The sequence below is a fragment of the Microtus ochrogaster genome, chromosome 21 (assembly GCF_000317375.1).
Source record: "Microtus ochrogaster isolate Prairie Vole_2 chromosome 21, MicOch1.0, whole genome shotgun sequence".
NCBI lineage: Eukaryota > Metazoa > Chordata > Mammalia > Rodentia > Cricetidae > Microtus > Microtus ochrogaster.
In genome coordinates this window covers 42,155,250-42,176,389 of record NC_022022.1, presented here as the reverse complement: position 1 = coordinate 42,176,389, position 21,140 = coordinate 42,155,250, and the positions used below count along the sequence as shown (strand labels likewise).

Sequence of the window (21,140 nt, the reverse complement as noted above, 5' to 3'; positions counted from 1 at the left end):
CAAACAACCCAGGAACTACAGAAAGTACTACAGAAAATACCACACAAACAACCCAGGAACTACAGAAAGTACTACAGAAAATACCACACAAACAATCCAGGAGCTACAGAAAGTACCACAAGAAGACTTCAGGAAGTACATGAAAAGTTTGACTTGTCCGAAGACTGTCAGGAGACTCTCCAGGAATGCAGAGAGGCACCAGAAATGTGGTCATGAAGGAGAGATAAAGAGCAGAACAATTCTAAGTTGTGAGGATGTTATTTGAAAAGTCCATTATCTGACAACAAATCAACCCTTTACTAAAATGTCTTAGATGAGACTTGCTTTTCAGAGCCTTCTTATCAGTTTTCTGGATTTTACCTGTTCTTTCTTGTCAAAGATCCCCTGTTCTTTGGTTCCTCTATGTCATGGATGCCAGTGTTTGAAACACACTCATAGTGAAGTGCTATGCACTACAGGGTATGTCTGGTGAAGTTCAAGTCCAACACAAACAAGTGAGCTGCTAGGTCACAGGTGAGAGAAAGATAAAAGATGATGGATGTTTTCTAAACTGTGTCTAATACATCATCTCAGGAGCGATGCTGCAGAAGTAACAAGGTAGCTATATCAAAGCAAGGATACAGTGTTATTTAAGTATGTTCTTTGCTGATAATTTTTTAATTACTGTCCTGCTGTGAGTGATAAAACTATCAAAATGCAACTGAAATACTCCAGGGTAGTACTGGGTTTATAGTAGGTCTTACTAATTTTCAGAGTGTAAGAATATTCAAGCTGTTTTTTTTTCCAACTTTATCTAACCACCCTTTAATCTTACTTTGTACTGTGATAAAGCAAGTAGTCAGTGGAATATGTTGATTATGTGTGTGCACATAGAGAATTCAACCGAGTACAGTTTCAGCTTTCTAATCCATTAATGCATGTGACTAGTGTATAGTATTCTGAGAAAGGAACCTTGTATGAGACTGGGGAGGCCTTGTCCCCTCATATGAACGCAAAGCTGAACTGCTGAACAGAGGTAGGCATCACACAGAAATAAGGACGCTATGACGATAAGAACTCTTTCGCCTAGCACAGCTGAGATGAAGCTAACTAGGGGACCAGAGCTCCAGACTCACTTTTCTGCTGTTTTGCTTTTTTAGATAGGGTCTGACTGTGTAGCTCAGGCTAGCCCAGGATTCACTACCCAGCTTTTATCTTCCTTGTGCTGAGATTTCAAACTTCCTAGTTTTTCCCACCAGAGGAGCCCACATTGTATTTCTATTGTGTGCTGACTTTCCTCTATTTATCATAGAGTACCAAGTTGTATTGATGTTTAAATTGTTGATTCACTGACATCTTTAATCTATACTTCTTATCAAAGGTAGTTGTTGCAGCTTCCAATCTCTGAAAGAGAAAAGTAAAATGGGAGACAACGTACAAAACATGATGCAGTTGATTCTGCATGTGTTGTATAAGCCTTCAATCTCTGTAGTGGAGTGGTAGGAGGAAAAAGAAATACGAGAACAATTTAAGCATCAGGACATGTAACACCTTGGTATGGTGGAAAATACGCAGCCAGAACTCTGGGGTTACACTTGACTATGCCAGGAGTTTGTAAAGTCATCCTAAGCATAGGATCAGGTCCTTTCACTTCTGGTGGCTCATAAGAAGATAGTAACATAATTACAGGCTATAACTCTATGAAAAGGGCTAATGTTAAGACATTTTGATATTTGAAAGAATTGCATGATGTAAGTATTTTGTTTGGTAAGGTTATTATAGTTTTCTTAAACATAATATTCAGCTCATTGACCCAATGACTGATTGACAGTTGTGTGTGTGTGTGTGTGTGTGTGTGTGATAACTTTTATAGTTCTTTCTATATTCTAGAAATTAACTATGATATAAAGTATGGCTCACAAAACACTTGGCTCATTGTGTAGAATGCCTGTTCACTTTTCTGATAGTTTCCTTTGATGTGCAAGAATATTTTAATTCATTCCCATTTGTCAATTCAGGTTATTCCTTGTACAACTTCAGTTCTGTTAAAAAGTTCTTGCTTGTTCCTGCATCTTGAAATGTTTTCCCTATGTTTTCAGTTTTTCAAGTTTTGTTTTTTGCAATTTAGAAATGCATACAACATAAGAAGTTAAAGTCAAGTTAAAGTTATAAGTAAACAGACTCATAATGATCCAGGAGATTGAAGCAGTACTTAAAAGATAAGCCCAATACTGTATTTATCTATTGCTGAATTTTACTCAGTTTAAGGATGAGACCCTACAAAACTTCTCAGAGTGTTACATGAAAGAAAAAGGAAAGAAACAGTACCAAAGTAATTCTAAAGAGTCAGTGTTAATCTTGATGTCAAAGCCGGATAACAAGACAAAAACAAAATCCCTTGAAGACAATGTCACTGGTGTATATCGGAACAAAATTTTTCAACAAGATACTTGTAAATTGAATTTAAAAACCATTTAAAAAGACCACATATCATAACCAAGGTAGTTTTATCTGAGAAATGCATTGTTGGTTAAATATGCATAAATTAAAAATTATAATATGCCAAATAAATTTAAGCCTCAAAATCACATGATTTCTTATTAGAAATGCAGAATTGACATTTGACAAATTCAGAGCGCCTTCATAATAAATGTCCTGAAGAAATCCATAATAAATGTTGTGTATCTCAACATAGTAAATAAAGTATAAAAACTTCTTGCCAACAACATACTAGATGGGTAAAATTATCCAAATATTTTCTTTTTTTTCAAATATTCTCTTTAAACTCTAGAATAAGATAAGGACATCTATTCTCTCTACTACTATTTAATATAACATATTAAATCTGTTTTTTATTGAGCTCTATATTTTTCTTTGCTCCTGTCCCTGGCTCTCCCCTCCCCTTCAACACTCCCACAAGGACCCCATGCTCCCAATTTACTCAGGAGATCTTGTCTTTTTCTACTTTCTACTTCCCATGTAGATTAGATCTATGTATGACTCTCTTAGTGTCCTCATTGTTGTCTAAGTTATCTGAGATTGTGATTTGTGGGCTGGTTTTCTTTGCTTTATGTTTGAAAACCACTTAGGAGTGAGTACATTGATAATTGTCTTTCTGTGTCTGGGTTACCTCACTCAAAATGATGTTTTCTAGCTCCATCAATTTTCCTGCAAAATTCAAGATGTCATTATTTTTTTCTGCTGTGTAGTACTCCATTGTGTAAAAGTATCCATTCTTTGGGCTAGGGGCATTTAGGTTGTTTCTAGGTTTTGGCTATGACAAACAATGCTACTATGAACATAACTGAGCATATGTCCCTGTGGCACGATTGAGCATCCTTTGGATATATACCCAAAAGTGGTATTACTGGGTCTTGAGGAAGGTTGTTTCTTAATTTTCTGAGAAATCGCCACAGTGACATCCAAAGGGGCTGTACCAGCTTGCATTCCCACCGGCAATGCAGAAGTGTTCCCTTTACCCCACAACCTCTCCAGCATACGTTGTCATCAGTGTTTTTGATTTTGGCCATCCTTACAGGTATAATATGGAATCTAGTGTTGTTTTGATTTGCATTTCTCTGATGACTAAGGACGTCAAACATTTCCTTAAGTGTCTTTCAGCCATTTTAGATTCCTCTGTTGGGAATTCTCTGTTTAGGTCTGTACTCCATTTTTTATTGGATTATTTAACATACTACATCTTAACTAAAGCAATAAGAGACAGATATAAAAGGCATACAAACAGGACAGGAAGAAGTCAAACTGACATGATTTGCAAATGATATGATTCTATATTTAAAAGAACTTATAGACTCTACCAGAATACTTTTGGATATGATCACTTTTAGTAAAGTTGTAAGAAAGAAGACAACAACAAACTTGCTCAGAAAGAATTAGGAAAATTATCTCATTCATAATGGCTTCAAAAGCTACTTAGGAATGCACCTGTCTAAGGAGGTGAAAACTTTAAGATATAATAATAATAGTAATAATAATAATTAATAATAATAAAGAAAACAACAACAATAGCATGAGGAAGACACATGTTGGAAGCACCTTTCATCCTTCCGAATCATCAGAAATGGCTATATTATCAAGACTAATATACAGAGTCAATACAATCCTTGTCAAAATTCTAATGACCATTGTTCACAGAAGTATAAAACACAATTCTAAAATTTATTTGGAAACAAAGAAGACCACAGATAGTCAAAGCAATCCTAAGCAAAAAGAACATTGCTAGAGGTGGATCCCTTGCTCAGCCTAGATACAATAGGGAGAGCCTTGGTCCTTCCTCAAAGCAATGTGCCTTCCCCTCACTGAGAGGAGTGGATAGGGAGTGGTGGGGGAGAGGGCAGGGAAGTGGAAGGAATGGGAGGAGGGGAAGGGGTGGGAACTGGGATTCATATGTAAATTGAAAAATGATTGATTCCTTTTTTAAAGGTATAAAATAAAATTGTATATATATGCAAAATGCCCAACTTCAATTTATGCTAGAGAGCCACACTGACAGAGACAGCATAGTAATGCAAACAAATGGAATACAGCAGAGGCCCAGAAAGAGTCCTACACAGCTTGATCATTTAATTGTTAACCAAGATATAAAATATACACAGTGGAGACCAGTTTCATTTTTTATCTCTCTTTGAGAAACCCACTACCCAGCTCCCAAAGAAATCACACGTGGAGTTTCTTCCTTACTTATGAATGCCCTACCTTAGCTTGGCTTGTTTCTTGCCAGGTTTTCTTAAATTATCTCATCTATCTTTTGTGTCTGGACTTTTACCTTTCTCTGTTTCAGTATACCTTTCTTTACTTCGTACTCTGGCTTGCTGTGTAGCTGGGTGGCTTGCCCCACAGTCTTCCCCTTCTCTTGCTCCTAGATCGTTTCTGCCCAGATTTGTCCTATTTAATCTCTCTGTCTGTCAACCCCACCTATCCCTCTCCTGCCTTGCTGTTGGCCATTCAGCTCTTTATTAGACCAATCAGGTGTTTTAGAAAGGCCAAGCAATGCAGCTTCACAGAGCTAAAGAAATGCAATATAAAAGAATGCAACACACCTTAGCACCATTAAAACAAATGTTTTATATCACAAACAAATATACCATGCCTTAGAATATTCTACAACATTATACTCTATGTTTGTGCTACTAAATATGTTCAAAGATTAAAAGCATGCTAGTGCTGTTGGAACTGAGAGAGAAGGAGGTAAGTGCATGACGAAGTTGAAGGAGTGAGCAGAGGTAGGACTCTGTGAGGTCTTATAACCAACAGGAAGGCCTTTGTCTTTGTTGGGTAAAACCTTAGGGTAATGTTAAGATGAAAGACTTTCTGAACTGTATTTAGGGAAATCACTTAAGGGGGGAGTATTCTTTAGAACCTTGCAATCTTTGCAAAGTTTATTTGTGGAAAGATTTAAATTGTACTTACAAAGTGACGTTGAGAGACTTTGAAATCAAAATAGATTGCAAAATGGGTGGGAGGGAATGAGAAATGACCCTTAGATTAAATCATTTTTTATCATCATTTAAAAGTAAAACAAAAATATTGGAAAAAGCTCAGGCTTTGAAGGGGGTATGGGTTATCCAGGTTTGGATTTGTGGATTTTATGTGATTGAACCAGCTAAGATGTGTTAAGTTATCATCTGGATCAGTGGAGAGAGGTCAGGGTTGGAGGTATCAACCATGAGTCATCTGATTATGGAGCTACTGACACTGTGATGAGGTGGGCTGTATTGGTAGTATATGGCAGTGTATTTGGAACAAAGACGACGTCACACTGTTTCCAGAAAGTAGTATTGATGGCTGTAAAGAGACAGTTGGGTGTGCAAGAGGGTAACATGAGACACTGGAAGAAAATTAAAGGAGTATAGTGTTAAAAGGGTCATGACCACTAAAGAATCTGTGTTAATCTGTTCCTGGAGAAACAAGCTGTGGCAAGCTAGGAGACTCATCAAGAGAATTCCTTTCTCACAGTTTCAAGATCAAGGTGCAGTTGATTTGGGACCTTGGTGAGAGCCATTTTGTGGTTCGTGGTGGCTCCTTCTCCACATGTGATCACAGCATAGGAAGGATGAAGAAGCCTCTCGGTGGTTCCTTTTTATGAGGAAATCAATCGCATTTACAATGAATTTTCTCTTAGCCATTTAACTCTCTCAAAGTATGCCCTACTGTCATTTGTCAGTAATCAGATTTTAACAAATGGATTTTGGAAGGATGTAAACATTCATATTATTTATTTTTTTTCAGAAAGCACTTAAAAATGCTTGATGAGTTTAGCAAATGGCAAGTAGAACTCTAAGACTGTGTTGTGAATATTATTGTACCTTCTGATGTTGGATTCTTATAAAAACCACTCCTAAGAACACAGAGAACTGTGACCTTTCTCTAGCCAAGATACTATGGCAAAGATACTATGGCAAAGATTGGCATTATGTCTCCAGAAAAATATTTTGAATTAATAAAAATTTGATATTATCTTGGGTAGTTCTGGTTTAGTCAAGTGAAAATATTTAAACAGGAGCAAGATTCTGACTGTGAAAGGGAGAATAAGCGTCCATATGTAGAGTGTCCAGGAAGCTAAACTGGAAGGCATCTGGAGCCTCAAAGGTGTCCCCAGATGGCAGCCAGCAAAAAGAGGTGGTAGTTGTTCTTCAAATCTATAAGAAATAAAATATACCAGTAGCTTGAAAACACTCAAAAATGGATCCTTCCCAAGCTGAGCTTCTGGTAAGATATAGCAGAGAACCTAGGAATGAATGCTTAACTCATAATTGAGAGACAATAAACAAAAATTTTAGTCAGTGGATTTATTATGACTGGTGACATGGAAATAGAAAAGTCTTATAAAAGCATGAAGAGGTCATTGGTGATCTGAATGGAAGCTGACCTAGGTGAGCAACAGGCTGGAAGCTGCATCAGGCTTTTTTAAAGGAGAAGGCATGAAGCAAGCAAATGGGGCTGCCACAGAAGGCTCTTTAAAGAGATTTTTGGAACAGAACATAAACGTGTTTTTAGCTGATCAGGGATATGGTTTTGAGAACAGATTTTTATTTGACTTTTTTTTTTAAAATGAATAACTTGGGCATGTATAAAAGTCTGTTTGTACAAGAATCAACTCATTTTTTTCTGGATATTTGCTCAGCCTTGCTAGCTATAGCACAGCTAGATGAAATTAATATTTAATAACCATCTAAGAGCAGTGTTTGGTGACCTAATGTTGATCTCAATGTTGAAAACACTATAAAAGATTATAGGTTATCAAAGATAGCCGTGTGAAATGTGCCATTTATCAAAACCTCCCTCCACAAAGAGAACCTGTCATCTGAACAAAACTCCACATTCCTCTCTGTTTTTTGACAGGTAGATAATGCTACTGAGATTTCTGTGGTGCTGTATTTCTGGGGTGGCGGGTTTCACTGGGAACTAAGCAGAGGATGTGGAACCGAGCCTAGGCTGAACCTGTGGAATCAGGAGGACATAACTACATCATGTGTTAGATGCATTGATAGATAAAACGAATTATAATCAAGCAGTTGCAGGGTCAGCTTGATGCCATCTGTGTGGAGATTCTACTGCATCACACATTATGATTTTTCTATAAAAAGGAGTAACACAAAAATCTCAGTTTTTGACAGTACTAGTGATTGAAGCTATAATCTCATGGATTTTTGAATATAATGAAATTTTGATATAAAGTGTATTCTACTATCCTCAAACAAAAGATTTATTTGACATATGACAGTAACATTAGCAAGCTAAAAGAGACAAAGAGGAAGGAAGGGGAAGAAATCAAAAGGCTGAATAAAACTTTGTGTCCCGGGTTCTATGCAACATGCTTCATATAAATCTTCAGCTCATAATAGTCCCATGAGGGATGAAGGCATGACCCACCACCATCCGAATTTTAGAAGTATATAAACTGAGTCATTCATGAAAGTAACACAGTGTACTGCAGCGGGTTATTGCTAACATGTGTTGTGCTTCAGAATAGACCTTTTCGTGTGCCTTCAATTAAATAAGTGTCACAATGTTGTCTCTGCTATTAAAAGATGGTGTCTTTTTTATCAGGAGATGATGTTCCCCTATCAGAGCACAAGGAGCAATCCTTATTGCATTTATAAGGGGGCAATCTATACTACTGGGGAAGATTATATGTGTATCTGTATGTATGTGGAAGTCTTTTTGTGAAGATTTATTGCAATTACAGCAATAAAACTCTTAGCTACAAATGAAGTATCTCAATACATATAGTTTATACCAGAAAGAAATAAGCTTTAAGTATGAGATGGTATATCTATCATCATTAGTCTTGTGAAGCTGTTGACTTACTCTTGTCTGCCATCAATCACTTGCTTAGCTGATGATTTCATGCTTAACCTTGCATCACAGTCCCTAATATTGCTTCTTACACTGCAGACCACTACTCTAGTCTTGAGAGATATTTATTAAGCAAATTTTGGCATAAGCCTTTGACTCCGCTCATCTGGTGAGTTTTCAGATGATTTATCTGCTGCCGACTTAGATGCCACAATTTAAGAACCACTATTTCAGATAGGAGTTGATATCTTTCCTAAGTGTTGTGTGATGCCATCGGTTAGAAGCCAGTCTAGGACACCTAGTGAAACTTTATCTCAAAGAACAAAAATAAAATAAATAAATAAAAATTTTATGATAAAGAACCAGATAAAGGACTCTGGCTTTGTTCTGTGGAACATTTAGCCTGAGCTGTGGCTACTTGAGTATTTCTGTGAAGCTAAAGGTAGCTCTGCAGAGCATCTAATCACTATGTGTTTCCATAATGTCTTACTTATGGAAATAGGCATCAGAATGGATACTATGGTAAACTGCAGCTGAGTAACTACTGGCCCCTATAATTCACTCATAGAAATCACTATACTAAACAGCAATTTTCTGGGAACAATTTACCAATGTATCCACATATCTTACTTCTCTTACTTCTAAGTTTTTAAGTAAAATCTATAGTATTATACCAGAAACGAAGAGGAGGTATTGAATCAGAAGAGGAGAAAGTCCAGCATTTCCTATGAATTCAGTAAAAGAGGCAGTGCATAATAGCAAGGCTCTTCATAAGTGCTTATTGTTGAACAGCATCTTCACTTTCACATTTTAGTTCTTATTGGATATTATTTATAAGGCTATAGGACGTAAATTCAATCCTCTGGTGAATGGCATAGAAGTACTGCCAAGAGGTATATACTGACTTCACTATATAGCACACAGTGAGAATGATTCACTGGTTGGGTATGCAGGCAGTGTGTTTGATCTTTAGCCACACTTCAAACTAATTTAAAATGCAAATATAAAGTTAATAATCTACTATGTTATCTATGTCTGTGGAGTTCAGCACAAACCTCACAGTTAAGAAATGTAATTTCTTAAAATTGGACAAAACTTAGATGAATGTCATAATGGAGCACAATTTAGTATGCCAAAAATATCTGTATGCAAATACCACAAGAAAAGTTAGTTTCATGAGTCATCTTACAAACTTCAGATATGAATATCATGTCAAAAGTCTCCAAAAATCTGTTATATGCTATGGGATATAAATATCTAAAGAAAATATCTATAGACAACTGCAGATTCTAATATGAAATAGTTTGAGACTGGATTAAAGTGTTTTTACAATGCCATCCATCTTTCAAAACGTTTTACTAAATTCTATTAAATATAAAATTTCAGTTTGACAAATGGGTATACATTTACCCTTAGGCGTTTCTTTCTCCAGTTGCCAGTGTTTTTCAAAAGTGTGGCATTTTAAGATAGAAAAAATGTTCAAAGAGAACTGTAGTCCAAAGGAAATTGCAAAATGTTGATTTTAAGGACATTTCATAATTTTGTTTACCTTAGGCTCCTCAGAACATTAGTATGTATGTATGTTGTATCTCTAAATCTCGGAAGAGTTAGAGTACTGTGTGGACTTTTCTGTTCTCATTTCACACAAAATCTGAATGCCACATAAAGTCTCTAAAGTACCAGAGGAATACTCATGGAAAAACAGAGTTCGAAGTACTTACTTGTATTTGTTGTAATTAAAAAAAAATCAGGTCAATTTCATATATGTTTATTGAATACCTCTCTAATTTCTTGTTTTGTGCCATTTACTAGAAATCTACCTAGAAGTTGGTTATTATGGTCAGACATACTTACACTCCTCTTCAGGCCTCTTCCGCAGTGCTGCACGAGCCTCCTTATAAGGACTTCGCTGATATTGTGGGGGATGCCTTCCCCGTATTAGGCTCTCCATCCTGTAAGAGAAAGACCAAGAGTATTTTAATACCTGAATCTTGATTGATAATGAAACTATGAAATTCAAGTTTAAATACCAACAGAAACTTCGTAGTCCACACCACTGGGAGTATCTAAGATAAGATGGCAAGGGAGCATGGAGCATGGTACACTGGAGAGTGCTTTGCTTTTAAAAGGCATTTTGATTGAAAACGTTAAAAAATATCACGTAAAGCTAGAGAAACAGCTCAGTAATGCTGGTGCTTGCCATATAAACACAAGTACTTGAATTTGATCCTCAAAAACTAGTTAAAAAATGCTAGGTGTGTTGGCAGACTCTTGCATTCCCAATGCTGGGGAGGCAGACAGAGGAATCCTCAGGGCTTACTGGCCAGTCACCCCAGCATACTCAACAAGTTCTAGGACCACAACCCCCTCTCAAAACAAACAAACAAACAAACAAACAAACAAACAACAACAACAACAAAGAAAACAAAGTAGACCTGAGCAATGACAACTGACTTTGTTTTCTGGCATCCATCTATTTTGTATATCAATCAAGTGTGTGCATACGCATGCATGCACACACACACACACACACACACACACACACACAACTACGTGGACAAGGTTCATACGCAGTTCAAAAAAGACAATATCAAGACTGAATGTTTGTGTCTTACCCCCAGTATAAAGGTATTTGGAAGAAATTAGAAATAGAAGTAGATTTAGAGAATGTTATAAGCCTGGGGTATTCATAATGAAATCATTGTTCTCCTAAGGTGGGGAAAAAGAACAGACAGAGATCTCTCTCATCCACACATGGTCAGTGAGAAGACTGTCACAATGAAGAAGGCCTTGCTCCAAAGCAAAATGCCTGCACCATGAACATGGAAACTTGTTTTGTCATACCGTAGGCATGAGTGCTTCTACCTCTGCTTAAGATATTTTGTATATTGGTGCAATTTTAGGATGTATTTATCATATTGCACTACACATTTCTACCTCTGGTCAAGATATACACACAGACACACACCACACACACACACACACACACACACACACACACACACACACACATATATATATTTTACATTTTGGGGTCATTGTCCTCCTTTGCTGCTCATCTTTTTAAAGATTGTTTCATTTTAGAATGGAAGCCTTAGTCTTTAAGCTATATAGGTATTAAGAATTACAAGTCAATAGTCAACTATATTAATCATACTTATAGTTAGACTAGTCAGGTTATCTAAATGCACAGAGATCATATTTTACATAGATAAGTAATCTTCAAATACTTCAAAGAACTATAAAATATTACATTCAAATAACTCAGGATTTTGCTGACATGAGACACAATTGCTCTTGGTAGTACCAATCTCTTCCCGAGAAAATATTGGGCACTGAAGACACTCCACTTGGAACTTGTTTTCTTTTTGGCAAAACTGGCTTTTGGGCAAAGAGCTGCCTCTGTTTAAACTACTGACAACATGCAGGCTGTCCATACTGGGCAAGCAGAATATAAACAAAAATGGCTGCTGGACCTTGCCAAGAGAGGGTAAGACTTCCAGATTTTCCTGCCTCCGAATATGATCTGTCATATACTCTAGGCCTTCGCCAAAGTTGGTTGCCCCAACACTGCAAATGAGACTTTGGGTGATTGCCCAGGTAGCCAACTATCTCTGTCATTTTTTGTACATTTCCAAAGTCGCTTTCTTGCACTTCCTGCTTACATAGGCAATATTGTTTTACTTCTCAGGATTTTGGTGGTATTGAAGACTAGATAATTATGACTACTTTCCTCTTATAATTTAGACAAGACATTCAGTACAAGACTTAGATTACTCAGGATAGGACAGCTACTGTTAAAAGAAATAATCTGTTATTTGCTAATTACCTTAGTCTAGACATTTAATGTGTTTAATCTTGTTCATGTTGGTTGTAGTTCTATTCTTATATATATTTTTTCCTTTTCTTTTTCCTGGACAATACTTGATATTTGTTCTTATTGTATATAATATTGTTTTAGGTTTAAAACCCTCTTATTTAGACAAAAGTGGAGCCAATAGTCTTTTAGCTACCAGCCCACTAGGGCATGGTCTTAAGTACTATAAGCACAGACAGGAAGCATGCTCATCCATCTTTTTTCTTGCACTTGGTTGGTGGTCAGAGTTCAGTTCACAACACCAGTGCCCACATAGCAGAGGAATGCAATGGCTTTCTATTGTGAATAATCCCCAATAAACATTGTTATCTTTTATTATGGGCCCTTGTCAACCTCCTTTAATTACACAACATTCCAGTCTCAAAACTATGAGTTGTATATGTCCATCATTTAGCCACTCAGTCTACGATAATTTATCACAACAGTGCAATGACTCCAAAGGGAAGTTATTAAGAAAGAGTTATCATTTGAAGGTAAGCACATTTATAAAAAAAAAACAAAACTAAAGTCATCTTGTAGGAAGAAATAGCATGTCCTGAACATTTCAAAGATTAGTCTTCATGGATGGATTAATGTGGAATTCCCCTCTGTGTGCTTGAAATACTATTGGTTAATAAAAAACTGTCACAGGCCTGCACAGGGCAGAATAGAGGTAGATGGGGAAAACTAAGCTGAATGCCGGGAGAAAGAAGGCAGAATGAGTGAGAATTCATGTAGCCCTGCCAGAAATAGATGCCAGAACTTTACCTGGTAAGCCATGGCCTCATGGCAATACATAGATTAATGGAAATGTGTTAATTTAAAATATGAGTTAAGCAAAAATATGCTTAAGTTCTTGGCCAAAGAGTATTGCAAATAATATGGTTCCTATGTGATTATTTCAGGACTGAGCCGCTGGGAACAAACAAGCGGTCTCCAACAACAGACTTCTTGCTTCTTTCCATGCTTCTGGGTGAATCTGAAAGTATTTATTATTATTACTATTGTTTTAGTATAGTTTAGTATTGATAAAAATAATTATTACTATATACACATACTAATCTGCTTGTGGACATGTCTATAAAATATAAGAAAATGTTTCAGGATATGCAATTATAACGTGAATCTTAGTTCCATTTGAAATTCACTTTTGGTGAGAAAATGTTGATCTTGACATTATGATAGTACCATGGCAGGAACACAAGAGGCCCCTGAAGGAGTTAAGATACTATTTGCTTTAGTATTGTATGTGTGGCAGGAGATCCTAACTTTTGCCTTGAGGGTTAGACCTGAAAACCAAATTGTATCAGGTTTTCTAGTTTCTGACTCTTGAATCAATTCAACAAAATTTGGTGATATCATTTAGCAAACGTATAAATTTCCATGACAATCTATTTATAATTTAATGGATAGTGATTAGTAAATACTAGTTAAATATGCTAAAGTTAAATATACTAAAATAAAGAAACTATAACCTACATATGAAATGTCTCCATAGATGTGTGTAAGTATTTTTTCTAGTGCAGAATTGAACTGAGAGGGTCTTGAATGTAGTAAGTACTCTTTCACTGACTCACATCTTCACCCCTCAAATAGTTTAAAGAGATTAGTTTTACTTATCATAATTAATTTCTGATATGAAATGAGATGTTATCTAGGTTGGAAATACATGTAACTCATTCCTAAGAAAACTATTTTCTCTAATATCTGAGAACAGATTCCATCCCCATGCACCTGTGGTGGGGAACAGGTAAGATGCTTCAAGAGTCAGGGAGTTTGCTCTTGCATGGTTACAATTGGCATCCAAGGACCATGTGACTGGAGGCTGCATTCTGGGAATATGAAACAGATGCCAAGAGATACACAATGTAGGAATAAAGCATGACAAAGATGAGGTGGGCTTCATACCTACTGCTGGCCATGTGACCTCATTTAAAATCTTTTCTCTTACAAGATAGCATCAACTTATTCACACAGTCTGTGCTTCAGTTTTTCATCAGTAAAGCGATAGTCACTTTCACTATATTACTGGGAGGATTAGACATGTTATCACAAACCACTTCACAGTGTTCATTGTGGTAGAAAAAAAATGTCAAAACTGCCTCTTATCCATTAAAGAAAAGGAACATTTGGCCTTGTGGATTAAAATACATGCGGAAATAAATGTTTTAGTCATCATGGAAACAGAAAACATCCACAGCCATTGCAGACATGCAAATTAGACTGCTTTGAGATTCTTCTCTATCCAAGCCAGAAGGACCGCAATAGAAAGATAAACTATAGTAAATGCTGAAGAAAATGTGGGGAAAGGGAGCCTTTATTCACCATTGGTAGAAATGCAGACTAGAGAAGCCACCATGGAAATCTGTGTGTGTGTGTGTGTGTGTGTGTGTGTGTGTGTGTGTGTGTGTGTGTGTATGTATATGTGTCCTCATATAAACTAAACATAGTTCCCTCGTATGATCCACCTATGCAGTTTTACTATTCCTGGGAATAAACCCACAGGACTCCATATCCCAGGGCAGAGAACATACAGCCATATCATTGCTATTCACAATAGCCAGGAAACAGAGTCAGCCTAGATGACCATAACTGATGAATGGATCATGAAAATGTGGGTCATATGCTTAATGGAATTTCATTCAGCTGTAAAGAAAAATGAAATTTACAGGATGGAGCAAATTCGTCTGGTGAGGTTCAGAAAGGCAAATACCACATGTTCTTTTTCTGGCTTTTATTTTCTATGCACATGCATCTGTGTAGGAATGAGCATGGGTAGGGATCAGGAAACAAGAAAGGGGCCATGAGAAGAGGGAAAAGGATAGGTCAGGTCTTAGAACATGTGGTAAGAAAGTAGGATTGAGGATGCTGGGGGTCAGTAGGATACACACGAAGCTAAAGACAGGTGAATGGGAAGATAATTAACCAAGACCATGTATGTATGAAAAGAAAAATGAAACATACATGCATAATAACTGTCAGTTTTTAGAGATGAAAATGTTACTATAATATAATGTACTTTAATTAATCAATTCAATTTAAGGGAATACATGGCTGTGATTCAACCTAAGAACACTTGGATGAATAAAAATGCCCTGTTATCTACATCATAATATCTGAAGAGCTAAATACCTTATCATTTCTGAGAGAGTTTAGATATTTCACAGTTTAGTACTGTTTTCCAACTTTAGGAAGAATACTAAAGCATCTCTAATGTTTTACCATTCACCCCTGTTTCATGTAAGGCACAGAGAAGTCTTCTGAAAGAGCACTTTTAATTGAGTAAGTGAAGGTCTGGAGATTCTCAGTGACCTACTCATAGCACACAGGATGTAGAAGGTGTAACTGGACCTTCCTATCCCTGCTTTCTGATTTTTACTTCATTATTCCCATGACTGTATGGAAATTATATGAATACTATTCTTCTGAGTAAGATATCTTTAATTGATGCAAAATCCTTCATAAACACAAAATTAATACTAGCTGTCTTCCTATTATGAATGTTATATGTATAAGCTACTCAGTGCATCAAACAACACTACATAAATGTATGTGTATTTGTTTGTTAATATGTTGATTCCAGGTTGTGATTTGATTGATATTCTGGTGCTACTTAAATTTCTGCTTCATTCAGTGATATTTCTTTCAAGAACTGCTGAAGATTTAACCAGAGCAAGAGAAACTTTCAATAAATTATGTACATCACATGGTCATGGAAGCAAACATTGAAGACATTAAAATTCTCTTTATTCTTTAGAATTGTAAATGTTGTGCCCACTGGGAGACACACATTCCTGTACACAGTGTTATATAACTGACACGCCAGTCATCTGAGGACCACGCTGCTGTCTATGCAAACTCTTCAACCTGTGAAATTTATGATGCACAGCATGCATTAGATGGCCAAAGTTTCCAAGGATGAAACCTTGAAGTTTCTCCAGGACTCTGCAAAGGAGCTGTACCATCTATTCTCCAGCTTGGCATACCCCTAATGGATTGTGTTAATAGTTTCAGCAATGAGAGATGAAGTGTGAGGACTGCAGGTGAGGCAGAATATTGGTCTCATTAAGTAGCTATAGGAAGTATGCACGAGAAGTATGTTGCAGCCATGTAAATATCAAACAGCATGAATGGATATTTAAAATTTGTAAGCAAAAGACATCTACAAACTGTTTGGTGTCTCCCCAAAGCCTGTTTAGTGTCTTCCCATCTCAACCATCTGAGAAAGTTTAAACAACCGTTCACCCTATTCCAAAACTAAAGATGCTTACTGACGATGCAGTAGTCAGTGAAGTCAAGTTCTGTATGATTCTGTTCAGATACTGTTCAGTGTTTGAGAACTCCTAGAAACATCAATTACATGTTTGAAAATTCAAGGGAGGAGAGTTCAATGGATTCACTAAGTTATAAAGTCATTGACCAATAGAGAGGTGGATTAAGGGCCAAGGATAATACAGCATGTAGGAAGGATGCTGTAAGAGTAAGGAATGACCAAAGAGATAGTGAAAAGTTTTGCTCCATTTTCTGGTCTATCAGCAGAGCCACTGATCAATTTGAAAGACTGGTGATTGCCACAGTAAAATGATTTTTTACCACAGACTTGTCTATAATACTTACGTCGATATCAAATTGCGGCCTGGAATGAGAGTGTGGCTAAGAATAAAATCTGGTTGAAGTAGATTTATATTGGATGAGAGAGTAAGAGAGAGACTGACTGGATCAGGACGGTCATGGAAGTTGGGGAAATAATAAGTTTTCAAGCATAAGCATCCTCAGTGTTTATTGTAGGTAGGTTGTGTCAGGCCTATGTATATTAATTTCCTTCCATGATCATTTCATTCCGACTAGCCTCCCTCTCAGAGATGTCAAGTGATTTGCTTAGGGTCATACAGAGAAAATTTTGCTATTTAGATCTAGATCTGTCTCCCTTTGATATGGGCTTTGGTATACAACTTTCTGAGAGGATGTGAGTGTAGAGCAGCTCTGGTTTCCATTTGCTGGATATGCACAGCTACTATGGACTTTAAACTGGCTAATGTCACAGAGAAGGTAAACTTTGGATTTAATATTTTTATTGAGTCTTAGTTTATTCCAATGGAAATTTCAGTAACCACATATTCTACAGTTTTGCACACAGCATGTCTGGAAGTGTCTAATATTCACAAAACCAGAGAAAATAGACAATTCAGTTTTTAAAAAATTTATATAATAAAACACCATGACCTAAAGCAACTTGGGGAAGAAAGGCTTTATTTCAGCTTACAGTTTCACATCATGGAATATCTTCGAAGGGAGCAGGGCAGGAGCTCAGAGCAGGAATCTTGAGGAAGGTATTGAAGCATAAACTATAAAAGAATACTGCTTACTGGCTTTCTATTCATGACTTGGTCAGCCTGTTTTTTCATTGCACCTCGGACCACCAGCTCACAGGTGGCACAAAACACAAGGCCTATGCCCTCTCATATCAACTATCAACCAAGAAAATGCTTCCCAGGCTTACTCAGAGACCAATCTGATGGGGTATATTTTATTAATTGAGGTTTCCTCTTCCAAAATAAGTCTAGCTTGTGTCAAGTTGATATAAAACTAGCCAGTCCAATATATCTTATGTTCCTATAGATTAACACTTTGATAGAAGCAATTCATAGTAAACTAAATAAATTACAAAATAGAACTAAAAATGAAAAGCAGTATCATTATGCAGATAAAAGGAGGATTGTTACATATAGTTAGAAATAATAGTGAGAAGAGATTTATATTCTTATAGGAAAAAGGAAAATATAAAGTCAAAAAGGGCAGTGGTAACATACTATGAACATTAACTTCTACAAATCCCTTAAACTGTCATGTCTCTAGTCTTCCAAGTCTCTTTACTTAGATTTGAATTAAAAAAAAAAAGTGTAAAAGGAACAGTGGAAAGGGCCTTGCTTCATCAGTGGCAATTTTTGAAGGAGAGTTGAATTTAACACACAATAATTCAATCCTCAGAGCATGCAGGTGCTGAGTACAACAGAGAACCGCTGAAATAACATTCTGGTGATGAGGGATTCCCCTACATATACTATGAATATGTTTTTATTACCATTGGTTATTAAAGAAGCTGCTTCAGGCTAGAGCAGGGCAGAATATAGCCAGCTTGGAAGAGATATATAGAAAGAGTAGGCAGAATCAGTGAGACACCATGTAGCTGCAGAAGGAGACAGATGTCAGATCCTTCCCAGTAAGCAGCAGCCTCATGTCGGTGCACAGTTTAATAGAAATGGGTTAAGATGTAAGAGTTAGTTAATAAGAAGCATGAGCTAACAGGACAAGAAGTGTTGTAACTAATATAGTTTCTGCATGATTATTTGGGTTGAGCAGTCTGGAAATGAGGGAATGGTCTTTGTTTACATTCTGGAGTTTTCTCTAGAATTTTATATATGGTGATAACCGCTCACAACCAAGGTATTATATAGCCTTCTTACGTAGATGAATCAGCATGGTTAACCCAGTGAACGCTGTAAGAGACATGAGCAAAAGGCAATAACATGGTTCCAATCACACTGATAATTTTTTGACTTTACAGATTATAAAATATTTTAATCTCAGTATTTTATAATATGAAGAAATAGAACACGTGTTTTCCTTTATTAGAGAAAGAATAATAACATTGACTCATTTATTTAGGAAGATGGGTTTCAAATACCAGCATATAGTAATTTCCCCTGCAGTGTCTGACTGTGCCTGTCATTTCTGTCTTAGTTCCTTCCTATGGTCAGGAAGAACTTGTTTTCTCCACTGGCTATTGACTTCCTTGGGGAAAGTGAACACTTTCTCCACTAAAGGAATGCCAACGATTCTCTGTTGATCCCTGCTCCATTAAGGCCTTTCAAGTCACGAGTCACATTTTTGTGTGACTGGGGACTCCTGTTCCACTCATTCCTTGTAATTTCCCATGAGGTCCTGTATGATTTCTCCTGATCTCTTTGTTCCCTCCGTCATATTTGATCCCATGTTATGTATGCTCAGTTGACTGAACTTGGATAAGTGCATCAACTCCTGTCTCAGGCCTCTCCCTTGGCAGTATCCTTTCTCCGGAACCCCTTCACTGTTCATTGTTGTTTAGATGTTTCTCCTTCAGCCATGCTTCCCCCAGCGGCTACTCCATCGGCTACATCCAACCCTACAGCTTTTCTGAAGCCCATAGCTGCACCAGCTGCACCAGCTTTTCAGTCTTCCTCACCAGGTTCTTGTTTTCATTTTGACTTTCGCATTCATCAATTTCTAGCATCATCCATATCCTCTTTCAATTCAGAATTTGTTTTTTGACTCTAAGAGTTCAAATGTGCTTCAAAATGAGTGTTAATAATGTGAATTTTTCTTTAGTTTCCATCTAAGAGTAAAAATGTGAATATTTTCCAAAGATGATAATAAATTGTTTATTTTTCCTATTGCTTTTTAATATTTTGCTTATCTGTGTGAGGCTATCTACATTGTTGACTATGGGAGGCTACAACATCCTAGTGAGGTAACTATAATTGTGAAACAATGATTGGGCACCCAATACTGCCATTTGCCTTTTAGCCTGTTTACCTTGTAACACAGGGCAGAATGTATCCAACAGTAATGTCCTAAGGAACGGTGTTCCCAACACACTGGTCTTAAGTGAGAAATTATTGTTTTTTATTTTAAAGGTTTATTTACTTTTATTTTATCTGTATGAGTGTTTGCCTAAATACATTTCTGTGTGCCAAATATTTGCAGTGCTGAGGAAGCCAGAAGAGGTTATCAGAACCTCTGGAACTGGAGTGATAGGTGGTTCTGAGTTGCTGTATGCTGGCTGCAAACTGAACCCAGGTCGTTTAGGAGAGCAGCAAGTACTCTTGACCACTGAGACACCTTTCCAGTTCCTTGTTTTGTATTTTAATTTTAGGTTGTGAAAATGAGTTTTAATCAGAATATGTTCATAATTGTGACTCATTGACACCAATTTGGATTCATGTTTCCTGACTGATTTTGCTTTCTGTTTTTGTTTTACTTTTATTCAATTTTCTGAGCTAAATTTTTCTTTTCCAGTTTAACTTTTGATCTTGAACATTCTTTCCATGTCTAGATAAAGTTATATACTTAATATATGCTTACTATTCCTCACTGAATTATCTATTTTAAATCACTTTTCTTAGTTTTGAAGGTCTTCCTTGAACAGTTTCTTTTAAATGAGTTGGGGGATTCTTAAATGAGCGCAGATATTGTTGATCTGAAAATGTTTGGATTTTGTACCTCTTAAAATACCTTTGTGAGATGAGGAATTATTGATGGACAGTTGCACCCTATAGCCCATTGAATGTGCTGTTTCTGGCCTTGTGGCTTCCTGGTTACAGCTTCAATGGCGGTTGCTTTCATCTTCCCTGACCTCTGCTCTCCTCCCTTAGACACACAGGAAGCTTCTTTCTGTTCTTGGTAACCTCATAAAAGCATCATCCTGAATTGTTGCTCAGCTTCCTCTTCCTCTGTTCTGACAAGTTCATCTGGCTATTTTTATAGACTGTCCTGTGTTCACATTTCTATCCATGTTTCTTGAGACACTCACTTTAGAAGATTCAGGTATCCAAACTGTCATTACTGTGAGTCTTCTGACTCCATTCTGCACTCTGGTTGACTTCTTGTGGTTGCTGGTGTCTCAATGTATTTTGGGAATTTATAAAGAAGCTAGTTTTTTTTCCCTTGGGCACTCATCTTTATGGTTATTTAGGTTCTGCTAGAGATTTCTCTTTGTTGGGACTGTTGGCTACTTCTTGGTTTTCTAGTTATTGTAGCATCTCATTTAAAAGTATTTAAACTATATCACATAATTACGTGTCAGCCTCCATGTACTTGAAGAGGTTCATGCTGACAGTAACAAAAATCATGCTTTAAAAACAAATTCTGGCCGGGCGGTGGTGGTGCACGCCTTTAATCCCAGCACTCGGGAGGCAGAGGCAGGCGGATCTCTGTGAGTTCGAGACCA

The 21,140-nt window shown here is 36.8% G+C and overlaps 1 protein-coding gene across 5 annotated transcripts in view; it reads right to left on the bottom strand.

The window, feature by feature from the left end:
* Nucleotides 1-21,140, bottom strand: part of Lrrc7 (leucine rich repeat containing 7) — a 412,851-nt gene that overhangs the window by 324,225 nt on the left and 67,486 nt on the right. For all 5 annotated transcript variants that reach the window (XM_005357446.2, XM_026784035.1, XM_013350077.2 and 2 more), the window contains exon 2: nt 10,153-10,250. In XM_005357446.2, the coding sequence (XP_005357503.1) occupies nt 10,153-10,250 (98 nt within the window). The remainder of the gene's footprint in view (nt 1-10,152; nt 10,251-21,140) is intronic.